The sequence below is a fragment of the Magnolia sinica genome, chromosome 17 (assembly GCF_029962835.1).
Source record: "Magnolia sinica isolate HGM2019 chromosome 17, MsV1, whole genome shotgun sequence".
NCBI lineage: Eukaryota > Viridiplantae > Streptophyta > Magnoliopsida > Magnoliales > Magnoliaceae > Magnolia > Magnolia sinica.
In genome coordinates, this window is record NC_080589.1 from 6,153,109 (window position 1) to 6,166,826 (window position 13,718).

At 38.5% G+C, this 13,718-nt stretch overlaps 1 protein-coding gene across 1 annotated transcript; it reads right to left on the reverse strand.

The window, feature by feature from the left end:
• Positions 1-1,663: 1,663 nt before the first annotated feature.
• Positions 1,664-3,246, reverse strand: LOC131230688 (bZIP transcription factor 53). Its single transcript, XM_058226604.1, has one exon. It carries the CDS (start codon positions 2,329-2,331, stop codon positions 1,903-1,905), a length of 429 nt encoding a protein of 142 aa, XP_058082587.1. The 5' UTR covers positions 2,332-3,246; the 3' UTR covers positions 1,664-1,902.
• Positions 3,247-13,718: the final 10,472 nt, after the last annotated feature.

Genomic DNA, 13,718 nt, shown 5'->3' on the forward strand with positions numbered 1-13,718 from the left:
GCAAAAAATTCCACCTAGTACATGTTACATTAATCATGATAATAGGCCCCTACAACATCTCCAACAACAAAAACTGGATTGATTTTGAATCAGAAATATATATATATTTTTTTAATGAAAATTTGCATCATGTGCATACACTACCATCTACTAAAAATCATCCAAATACATCGATTATAGCCATTTGATTGTTAGCATACCCATAAACAAATATCAACTTAGTAACATCTCCTAGTCTCAGAATCATTGCAGTAATGTAAAGAAATGATGGTCCTAGTCTCCGATCCATTGCAGTAATGTAAAGAAATGATGGTCCTAGTCTCCGAACCATTGCAGTAATGTAAAGAAATGATGGTCCTAGTCTCCTCCTTTGTTGAACTTTTGCCAAGCAATTCATGAAAATAGTTGAGGCAAGGTCACAATGATAATGACGATGATCAGAAAACATTGATTGAATCACATCAATTTCAGGCCAATATACATTCCATACTACATATTTACCCAAGCATGGTAAACATTCATCATAATTGTAATTTTTCATAGAAAATTCAGCCAGGCTACAATCAACTTCCCCATTTGGTGGAACCAAACACTAAAACATTAGATAGATTACGATTGTAACAAAAACCCACATCAAGTTATCAAATTCAAACACCAAACAGTTACATTGATAGAATGACGATAATCCGAAAACATTAACTGAATCACATCAATTTCGGGCCAACATACATCATACCACATATTTACCTAGAAAACTGTTCATCACAATTGTAACAATCACAATGTAAATTTCCATAGAAAACTCAGCCAGGCTACAATCAAATTCCCCATTGTTCACCATTTGGTAGAACCAAACACTAGAACAATTGATACATTACAATTATAACAAAAACCCACATCAAAATGTCAAATTCAAACACGGAACAGTAACATTGATAGAATGACAAATGATCAATGACAATAATCAGAAAACATTGCTTGAATCACATCAATATCGGGCCAACATACACCAAACTACATATTTACCGCTGCATGCTAACTGTTCATCACAATTGTAACAATCACAAAGTAAATTTCCATAGAAAACTCAGCCAGGCTACAATCAAATTCCCCATTTTTCACCATTTGGTAGAACCCAACACTAAAACATTAGATAGATTACAATTGTAACAAAAACCCACATCAATATATCAAATTCAAACACCAAACAGTAACATTGATAGAATGACAATGATCAATGACGATAATCAGAAAACACTGATTGAATCACATCAATTTCAGGCCAACATTCACCACACTACATATTCACCGAAACATGCTAATCTTTCATCACAATTGTAACAATCACAAAGTAAATTTCCATAGAAAACTCAGCCAGGCTACAATCAAATTCCCCATTTTTCACCATTTGGTAGAACCCAACACTAAAACATTAGATAGATTACAATTGTAACAAAAACCCACATCAATATATCAAATTCAAACACCAAACAGTAACATTGATAGAATGACAATGATCAATGACGATAATCAGAAAACACTGATTGAATCACATCAATTTCAGGCCAACATTCACCACACTACATATTTACCGAAACATGCTAACCTTTCATCACAATTGTAACAATCACAAAGTAAATTTCCATAGAAAACTCAGCCAGGCTACAATCAAACTCCCCATTTTTCACCATTTGATAGAACCAAACACTAAAATTCCCCATTTTTCACCATTTGGTAGAACCAAAAACACTAAAACATTAGATAGATTACAATGATAACAAAAACCCACATAAACAGATCAAATTCAAACACTAAACAGTAACATATAAGGGGAAAACAAAAACACAAACATATCTAACTGAAATTTTAAAGACGCAATTTGGGTTCTCCAATACAGATGATTCAACACTGAAACATGTCCGCAGATGCCATGATGGGCTGAGAAGGGCAAGGAAGCTGCCATGGTCGCAACAGCGGGTCTGGAATTTCAGGAATATCCATTGACAGACCACTGACCTCCTCCATGATATGAAGAACAGAGTTCAAAGATTGCAATCTATCAGTCAACTCCATCACCTGCGTCCTCAAGATCGTGTTCTCCGAATCCAAATTCAGAAAATGCTGCGTCGCAAAATCAACCCGCTTCGAGATCTGATTGTTCTCAGTTTTCAGCTGGGTCACTTGGGTTAGCAGATCATCTAAGTGCTTCTGTTTCCTCATCCGTGACCTCCGTGCAGATTCCCTGTTAGAAATCATCCTTCTCTGTTTCCTCTGATCCACCACAATGTGTTGAGGATCTTCATCGGACCCGGAAGTTTGGTGGGAAGACATTTTTTTTTTCGATTTTCTCCTTTCTTTTTTGTGATGAAATATCAAGCAATTGTCGGCTCCGATTAATCGATGAAAGATCAATCAATTGTAGGGTCCGATTGATCGCTGAAAAATCAAGTGATTGTGGGCTTCGATTAATCAACGAACGGTGTTATAAGTAACGAACCGGATCAATTACAGATGATCACTTCATGAGAAAACGTAGAACCAGTAGAGAAATACGACAGAGAACGATTGGAGAAGACGGATCCGACGTCGAAGGGTCGTGTAGTTCATAAAGGCTATAATAAGATTTTCCTCTGAATTAGATCTAAAACCATTGAAATCATAAGCAGAATCTCTGATTAAAATCAACAGATCACCCAACGAAGAAGACAGAAAAATCAAAGAAGCATCAGATTCGCCCAAAAGACACGATTTTTGGAACTGGGTATTTTGAAACAAGCAATATATCCTCAAATCTACAGTAAAAAACCAGATTCTGGAACTGGGTTTTTCACCAATTACAGAAATATAAACAAGAACTGAAAAACAAACACCAGATCCTCCAAAAAGACAAGATTTTAGAACTGGGTTCTCTTCAAACAAGAGATCAGTCCAAGAAATCAAAGAGAAACCTCAAAAATCTCCCACGAGAAGAGATTCTGAAGCTTGATTTTTCTCCAAACAGGAAAACCCACCAAGAAATGGAAGAGAAACACCAGATTCAACAAAAATACAGAATTTTCGGAACTGGGTTTCCCCCAAACAAGGATTCTACCCAAGAAATCAAAGCAAAACCCCCAGAAACCCTCAAATCAAACCCCAAAAGAACGAAGAAATTGAAGAATCCCAAAGGAAGGAGAAGCAGAACCTCAAAGAGGATAAGCACAAAGAAAAAGCTTATGGAGAGAGAAACGAAGCAAAGGGAAGGAAGGTTTCTACGGTCTGAAAATGATAAATTTATAGATGAAAAATGGTTTTTTAAATTATTTTAGTAATTTCCGGAAGGCACAAGGAATCTTCACTTGTGGGGTGTGATACTCTGCCAGTTTGTGATCATCGATAAGCATGCACGCCGAAATTGAAAGAGTGGAATAGGTGAAACTAAATCTAAACCGTCCAAATCATCTTGCTTATTACAGATGTTTTATATTCATATAATCAGAAACCGTTAATATGGAAAACGATTAAAATTGCAAATTCAATTAATCAACGTTGAATAGAGTGTGAATATAGTCTTATCAATCTGATCTTTGGAAATATAATCCATATACATTGTCAATGATATTTGGACGGTTTAGATTTAATTAAATACATTTAAAATTTACGATGGATGGGTACGATTCTACCACATGAAGCTAGTCCTTAATTTTAGAAATATATAGGATACCGTGTGCGTTTTACACGGTTTATAGACTACAATGACTCGCATGGAAGTCAATCCATAGCGTTCAGATTGTGGGACCGTACATATTTGTGAGCCATCCATTTAGTGGGCAAAGATTTAATTCTTGGACCATCTAATCAGTCCAAAATTGAATCTATGTTCCATCAGAAATAGATCCCAGATGGACTGTCTGGATTGACGTTCCTGCTGCAATATAAGACTATGAGTGGCCACCACTTCTTTCATCTTTTCAAAGGACAGAATATTCATGAAAATCAATCTGGACCGTGAAAATGTGAGACCGATTGTGGATGGAGGTAACCTACTTGTTAGATTAGTTACACTTATCATAAACCAACGGTCTGGATTGGCATGCACGTATGCCCGTGAATGGGGTTGCCCGAATTTTGTGCAAGACTCACGTTGTAGTGTCCATGTTTTCAATTAGCCAACTACCTCACAGCTGTACCAAAAGCAAGATATTCCAAGGATATCCCATACTCGTGTTGCGGTATTGTCCTCGACCCGAGTCTTTCCACAGTATACTCGCGCTTTTAGTTCTGAGAAGTGGGCCCATGGTTCGGTAATCCAGTCCATTGATCAGTTTCATCCCATCTAGAAAGGACAGCTTCTTGAAAGTAGTTAATGAAATTAAAAATCCATGGTCCATCTTCAACTGAAAGAAATATCAATATTTGTGGTTAGGATTTCACGATCCATCATTTTTCAGATTCTGGTAATGATTTATAAGATGGATGGTCTGGATTACCAGAATAGGGGCTCCATATCTCTGAATGAGAATCCGAGTAAGGTTTTGAGATCCTCAGGCAGATCATCTTACGTAGGACATGACGTAACTGGTCGGAGGCATATTCTATCCAGAGATCAGTACGGAAACATCCTGACCGTCTAAAATCAAAGGAGTGCACGTGTTTTTTGACCAGGGACTCACATGGTCACCGCAAGATGTCAAGCGTCAGTGATTGGACCCATCTGTAGGTGTAGGATGAAACACTGGGAAAAAAATGCAGCGTGGATTCGGTGAGGCCGGAAAACACCGACTATGGTGAGGCTGTGACCGTGGGGCCCACCTTGATGTATGTTAGGTATATCCACGTCATCCATACGTTTTGATGGCTATTTTAGCCCATGGACCCAAAAATGGAGATGATCCAAATTTAATGTGGACAACAGTACAGGAGGCAGTGGTAATTGATGATATCTGCATTTTTACTTCACCCAGGTATGTGTAACCGTATATGGAAAATAAACATTTCATTGAGTAATAGGAAGATTTTAATGGTGATCGTTCAATGACTATTGTTTTCCGTGGTGTGGTCCACTTCAGATTTGAATTTGCTTTATTTTATCTCATGCTATAAGATGAGCTGGCAAAAAGATGGACGGTGTGGATATACAGTACATACAACAAGGTGACCCTACGGTCACACCCTCGGACGGAAGCAGGGAGCGAATTAGCTGTTACCCGGGTAACAGCTTAGTGCGTATAACCTTTTCCATATGGGGCCCGTCTTGATGAATATATCTTATATCCATGCCGTTAATCCATTTTTTTCATATTATTTAAGACGTTATCCTAAAATTTAAATGATGAAAATGTCTGGTGGACCACACCAGTGGAAAAATTAGTGATTAGCCACTAAAAGATTTTTGCAGGCAACAAAAGTTTTGGATCAAGAGACGTTTTTTTACACCTTAATCCAGTTCTTTTTTACCTTATAAACGGGTTGGATGGTGAATAAACATTACGGATCTTCTTACAATGGGTTTTGGGAAGTTTTTAATGGTGAGCATTCAGTCATCACTATGTCTTCTGGTGTGGTCCATTTGATAATTTTTACATGATTAATATTTGGTACCATGTCCTAAAATGGGCTATAAAAACGGATGGACGGAGTGGATTTAAAATATATCATCAGGGTGGGCCCTACTGCAAGGGCAACACCCACTGAGCTGTTACTTACCCGCGTAACACCTAAACCGCGCCCTACCCCGCCTCACCGAATCCGCGCTCGGAAAAATATCATCTGTCCAGGTTCAACGTGCATGTGTGGCCCACCAGATGAGCGGACAAGGTGTGACTCACCCATCTTTTATGGTGTATCACCTCAGCATTTTCTTTCGATAACATATATTTTAAGTACGATTCTTAAATTTTTAAGTGTGCTAACGTGCCAACCATTATGGCCTGGCGTTTGGACGGTCAAATCGTCTTATGAATTCATGCCACGTACGGCATGAAATATTGGGAAACGGATTGGCTACTACTGCCTTCAGCCCCGCGGCTGGTGGTCGGTGATATGTGGGCCTCACCATGATGTATGTGTTTCATCCATTTTTACGTATCATTTTAAGGCTTGATCCGAAAAATGAGGGGATATAAATCTCAGCTGAACTACACCAAAGGAAAACAATAGTAATTGGATATTTACACAATTAAAATCTCCATAAAGCCAACTGTACTGTTTATTGGACATCCAATCTGTTGATTAGGTCATACAGACTCAGATGAAGAGAAAAAACGAAGATTCAGATTGATCCAAAACTTTTATGGCCCCTAAAAAGTTATTAATGGTCTAAGCACATTCAACACTTTTTCTTGTAACGTGGTCCACTTGATTGTGATATACCTCATTTTTTGTCTCCTAAATAAAATGATCTGGAAAAATAGATGGACGGCATGGATGGAACACATACATCATGGTATGGCCGACTGAGAGCACCGACCATCAGCCATTGGATGGTGTCAGGCGTAGTAGCCAATCCGTTTCCGAAAGATTGACCAACTCAACGGTCCTAACTTGATCAACATGGAAAACACATGATCTAATCGTAATCTTGGAACGTGAAATACTCAGGTGGACCAAATCCAGGAAATAATTGAGAGCGGACACCACCATTGATTTGCGTTGGGCCCCACCATATTGTTTATACGACGCAGATTGCCTACGGACACAGCCAATAGCCACTACTGGATGGTTCTCTGTGAACCCCACCATGATCCCACCGTGATATTTTATTTTATTTTTTTATCTACGCCGTCCATCCATTTTACCAGCTCCTTTTTGGCTGCGAGCCCAAAAATGAGGCAGATCCAAATCTCAGTTGGACCACACTAGAGGAAGAAGTGATGATTGAATGCCCCTATTATAAACTTTTTGGGGGTACACAAGTTTTGAATCAAACTTATATTTTTCGTTTCCCTTCATCCAGGTCTGTGTGACCTAGTCAACCGGTTGGATGAGAAATAAACATTACAGTGGGCCCTAGGAAGTTTTAAGGTAGGTGTTCAATCACCACCGTTTTCCTTTTAGTGTGGTCCACATGAGATTTGGATCTGCATTATTTTTTCGTTCATACTCTAAAATAATGATCCAAAATGAATGGACGGCGTGGATAAAACATATACATCATTTTGGGGCCCAGATGGCACCATCAGTGGTAAATAGTAGGCAATTGGCGTCCATTTGTTATACATGGAATTGAGCCCATCTATACTCTTCGTCTGACCTCAGAAAATGGTTAGAAAAAAATGAGGTAGTTTTACAACTCAGGTGGGTATTGATGCAAATCAAGGGTCGACATACCCTCTCCTCCCAGCTGTTTCACTCAGCTGTGGCCCACCAAATTCACTTATTAGTCTGATTTTTTGGTCCCAAAGGTAACACAAGGTGATGCATCTGATGAATGGATAGGATGTCATGCAAATATTGCATAGACCCCACAATAGCCCACTACCACCATGAGCTAACCATCTGATCCATGACTTCAAAAAATGAATGGTAATAACGAAATGACGGAGGATTCAGATCATTTGATAGATAGATGATTGGGCTGTCCCACATGTAATTTAAAAGCTTCAAAACGAAAGAAAGACCACTCATGAATGTGGAGACGTTAGTTTTCTTTATATTTTAGATCTGACGAACAGCAAGCTAGTGGTACGATCTTATAGTATATTGGCATAAATAAAAGGTGCATATACCATGCGTGATTATAATATAGGAAAATAAACCTCCACCGTCAAAGGTCTGTGATGTGGGGCCCATTTAGGCGTAAGCAATTAGGCATGATTTCTTAGAGTTTAGTTGAAGAACCTTATGTTACATCATTAGGTAGGTTACAATTGTCACCCGGTGGGCCCCACTATTTTCTGCTTCCTTTCAAGATGGTCCACTTTGGCACCTGCATTTACAAGACCATAAGAAAGTAGAGGCTGATTATATATATATATTTGGGTTAGCTTGTTAGTATATACCCATGTACACACACTCCAAGGTATTAGAAATCTTTTAAATTTTAAATTAAAACTATTATAAAATCTTGTAGATTTTGAATTTATTAGAAAAATATTTTAATTTTAAATTAAATTTGAACTTAAGTTATTAAAAAATCTTTAAATTTTAAAATTTATTAATAACGCTAATTAGGAAATCTTTTAAAATTTGAATTTATTAAGAAATTTTATTAGGAAACCTTTTAAAATTTGAATTTATTAAAATTTATTTTTTAAATTAAAAATTGAATTCAAACCCATTCATTAGATGTGCCCCCATGCTAGGCTTTTTGCTATGATATCAGTAACTCAAGTGGCCCAACTAAAGAAAATAATTGCGGACATTGGAGATGCCCACCGTAGAAACTTCCAAATGGATTGAGTCCTATCATATTGTATACACGTGATCAAAACTAGTGACCTGAGTTGCGTATGATGATTTTTTTTGGGATGTACGGTGAAAATTAGGAGGATCACCAGATGCACGGTTTGGATTACACGTAAAAGTCATGGGTGGGTCCCGAACAGCTCGATTACATACCAATAACGGTAGGTCGAAGTGTATATGATCATTCCCTTGTGAACTTATACGTGGGTTTTGATGAACGCGGATTCGGTCGGGCCAACGTTAGGCCCACCTTGACATATGTGTTGTACATTTATGCCGTACATCTGATTTTCCAAATCACTTTAGAGCATCAGCACAAAAATGAGGTAGATCCAAAACTCACTTGGACCACACTATAGGAAACATTAGTAATTGAATCCTCACCATTGAGAACTTCTCAAGGTACACTGTAATATTTATTTTCCATCCAACCTTTAATTAGGTCACACAAACTTGGATTATGGGAGAACAAAAGTATTAGATTCATCGAAAACTTTTTCAGACAACAAGAAGTTTTTAATGGAAGGCATTCAATCACTACTGTTCTTATTGTGTGGTCCACATGAGATTTATATCCGATTAATTTTATTTCAACATCTTAAATAAGGTGCACACGGGCCGGTTTGGTCCAATTCTAGGGTAAAATTGGAACTGAACCATTAATAACAATTCTAAGATATTCGAAACTCGAACCAAGCCATTAGCATCCTGGAATCGGACTATTAAAACCAGTTTGGTTTCGGATCGGTTTCACGGTTTTGGGCTTTTTATAATTCAACCCAATTATATATATTATATTTTATAATCTAGCCCATATACATTCTTGTTGTGATCCATTTGATAAATAGTTTAGATATTATATAAGAGAGGTAAAAATATATCTATAAAAACACTCAAATAATACATTGTAAGCCATAAATCACGGGTTAAATATGAAAACAATCAAAGGGTTCGTGTAATTTCAGGTTCAGTTCTACAGTTAAGATCTACAGTTTAGTTCACAGTTCGAATCGGTTCTACATACTCTCAAATCGAGAATTAAACTGATATAATTGGTTCTTTAATTTTTGGAACCAGAATCGAAACAGTGCACTATAGAATCGGATCGTTTGGTCAATTCCGGTCGAGTTCTAAAATTTTACTAATTCGATGTGCACCCTAATCCCGGATGATTAAAAAAAGAAAGATGTACGGATTGAATGCACAACACAGACAACAAGGTGGGCGCCACAGTCACCTCACCAAGTCGGTGCTTCAAAGGACGCGGCCCGAATGACAGCTTCCACTTTCGAGGCACTTACGGCTGTTTGATTTTTAATTTCGCGGACGCGGTTTCAATCCCGCCCCCCTTGACGGGCGCGGATTTGCTACTACCCCGTCGGTACCTAACAAAAGTCCAACATTCCTGTCAGGTTTCTTTGGGCCCACCTTAATATATATTTATATTATCCACACCGCCATTTAATTTTGAAAGAACATTTTAAGGCATGAAGCCGAAAAGGAAGCAGATCAAAGACTTAAGTTAAGCACGCTACAGTTCAGATTGAACTTCCACCGTTGAAAACCTCATGGGGCCCACCTTGATGTTTATTTGACATCCACCTTATTCATAATGTCACACAGACCTAAATTTCGAATCTGACACATACATCACGGTGGACCCTGGGGAAATCCTGCTAGGACAGACTCCAGGCTGGATATGATGCAATCCACGTCCCTGGCTCCCGCCGTAGGAGAGGTGGGCCCACCATTGGCAGTGCAATTTTGCAGAGGTCAGACAGCACGGTTCTATCCATTCAAGATCGTGTTGCGTTTGGGAAAGTGATGAGAAACACGTCAGTGCTTTTTATGTTTTCAGAGCTTGTGGATTTAAAAGCGATGGTACGGTAATCAGAACCGTCCATCATCTGGTTGCAATAATGGACGGTGAAGGCTTACCATCAGTGCTTACGGTTGAATGTGAACTCTCCAAGCAATACGTCCCACATTAATGTATGTGTTGTATATGTACTTTGTTCATCAGCTTTTCTAACTTAATTTATTACACAAATCTTAAAATGAAGTAGATCCAAATCTCGAGAGGACCACACCATAAGAAATAATTGTCATTGAACACGTATAATGAAAACTTTAGAGGGCCTAATGTAATGTTTATTTGCCATCTAACCTGATGATAAGTCACACCTATTTAAATGAAGGGAAAATACATATATTAGCTTGTGCTAAAACTTTTATGGCTTACAAGAAGTTTGTTTCCTGTTGTGTGGTCTAATAGAGAATTTTTATTTTTTATTTTTTAACTTTATTTTTGGTTTAATACCTTAAGATAAATCTGAAAAAGCTGATGAACGATGTAGATACACATCACCGTTACAGCTATACAAAAGCTGAGTCTAATTAAGTTTGACCTAAGTTTGATTTGACTTATCCATGTGACACCTCCTTGTTCAATTTTATATAAATTAACTTGAGCCTATCCCTACCATTTGAATTTGGTTTAGTGCTAATAATCTGAGTTTCAGCTGATTCAAGCCTAGACAAAACAAACCAAGTTCCTAGACAAACCAAACCAAGTTGGAACATACAGCAAAAAACTAATGTACATTTGCGCATGTGTGTATGTGTGTGTATATAATGTATTATTCATGCGATAATGTGTATGTATTATCATGGCTGTCCATCTATTTTTAAATATCATTTTAGGACATGATTTCAGCAAATCACGCTATAGGACCTAGGGTATATATGATTTACAAGTCAAACCAATCCGACCTAAATTAAGTCAAGCTTCAAGCCGAGCTGAGCCGCTGAGCTTGACTCCTACCCTTGATCTGGCTTGAACCTTTGTTCGAACTAATCTACGCTGAATTTTTTCAAACCAATCCCTTTTTGAGCTAACTTGCTCTACCCTCGGAGGGGGAAGCACCTGCTGCGGCGCCGGTACCACACGCAATCTAGTGTGGGTACGTGTCTTCCAAAGAAGATCGCTGAGGCTCCTTTAGCTCCCCATTGCACGACCAGTTCAAAGAAGTCAAAGTTACGTGCCCCCGCAATAATATATTTATAATATAATGTTTATCCATTTGGTGAGAACATTTTAGCTCATGAGATAAAAAATTAGACATATCTAAAGCACAGGTGGACCACACTACAAATATCATTAGATATGATGCTTCTCACCGTAATTTTTAATTTCCATTTAATCTGCTCACGATGTTACACAAACCTGTATAACAAGGAAAAACAAATATCATATTGATCCAAAACTTCTATAACCCCTGAAAGAGTTTTAATGGCAGAGGTTCAATATCCCACTAATTTTTTACAGTGTGGTCCCCTTGATCTTTGAATCTATCTTATTTTTGAGCTCAAGCCTTATAGCGAGCTCTCCAAATAGAAGTGCGGTTTAGATATAACACATACCCTATGATTGGACCCACAGAACTTGATGACGTCAACACACCGGCCAGGTCGGTGGTGTGCGGTACAGCAGGTCACCAGTCAATCCGCTTACGTGAGTCGCATCAAGAGAAAGTCTTTTGACATTTCAGTACTCATCCACAACCTTTCTAGAATCAGGTGTTATTATCGTCCACCCAAAGACGCAAAAGGTGGGGCCCACTTTTCAGTGATCCGGACAATTCATGTGGCGATCATCACTGTAGATGGATCATTCCAATAAAAAATAAAAAAAATCACATCCAATGAACAATCTTGACCGTCCAATTCGAGGCGAGAAAAGGGCCTGTGAAGCTAACAGCTACATTCAACTGTAATAAACCTGATGATGAGGGCCACCAGATAAATGTTCTGGATCGCCAAAATTCCTTTTTAGAAATGCTCTGATGCTTTCAGAGCACTATCAGTTATAGTCCTCTAGTTGCATTGGGACACTTGGAGAGTCCTATCCAATGATCTAGACTGTTTGTCAGGTCCCACCCACATTTCGTGGGCTACCATGAAAGCACCAACCTAATCCAACAAGCATTAACTGTTTAATCAGTGGCCTTAAATATGAACGGTCAAGATCATTTACAGAAAAAGCAGGTTAAACCACTATTTGATCTTTCTACTTATTATGGTCATCATGGATTGTTTATTAAGAAACTGCAACCATCCGCCAGCAATAGAAAATAAGACCAAATCATATATGGTTTGGATCGTCTGATCAGTGTGATTTTTGCATGTAGCCCAAGGAATCATGTCTGCAAAGTTAATGGACGGTTCAGATCAATCAATTGAACCAATCCACTGGTCAGTTGAGCAACAGTTTATGAAATAAATTGACGGCGAAAAATAGATTAGCCCCGTTAGATGGTTTGGATCTCCAACACGTGTAGCACATGGGCACATGTGACATGAAATTAGGAAAGGCACGTGTGGACCCGTGAACCTCATAAGAAAATGAGAATGTGGTTTCCTCCCCTTTTTGGGTCACAGATCATCCAACTCAATTCGAAGCAAGAAGAGGAAATTTTAAAAGACTGATAGCGATGTTTCAATGGCCCATCACCACCACGTGTTAGAGTACCATTAAGAGGGTGTGGACCACTTATATAGTGGATGGTCCACTTCCAACGATCACACTGTTGTGAAAGTTTTAACCATCAAGCAGTCGGCTTTTCGCCCACTTGGATTTTAACCACGGAAGCGGATTGCGTAGCGTACTGAGTAAAATCTTTGAGGTCCAACATGATTTATATACTTTATCCGCTCCCTCCATGCATTTTAACAGATAATTTTATGGCTTGAGCTCAAAAATGAGGCATATCCAATGTTCAAATGCACCACACCATAGGAAAGAGTTGAATTGAACATCTACCATTGGAAAATTCTTGAGGGCCGCAGAAGTTTTGGATCAGGCTTGTATTTTGGTTTTCCTTTCATCCATGTCTGTATAGTCTCGTGAACAGGTTGGATGACAAATAAATATCACTGAGGGGTCTACAAAGGTTTCAAGAGTGGAAATCATTATCCCTGCTGTTTCCGGTGTATGATCCACTTGATCTTTGGATATGCTTCAATTTTGAGCTCAAACCCTTAAATTAGATGAAAAATAGGATGGACAGGGGAATAGATAACATACATTCAAGGTGAGCCGAAATGAGTTTACTCAGTACGATGAGAGCTTGGATCCAATTTCTTTAACCATTGACTGGTATCTCTTGTTGCCATTGGCTGAAGAGACGGCCCCACATTTGAAATGATGGGGCTTAACTGTTTATCTGCCCCCCTTTTTAAGTAACCAATGGGAACCACACCAAGCATTTTACATGCAGGCAAGAATCCAAATCATCTACTTGCCACAAACATAAAACTCTCCGTGGATTTGG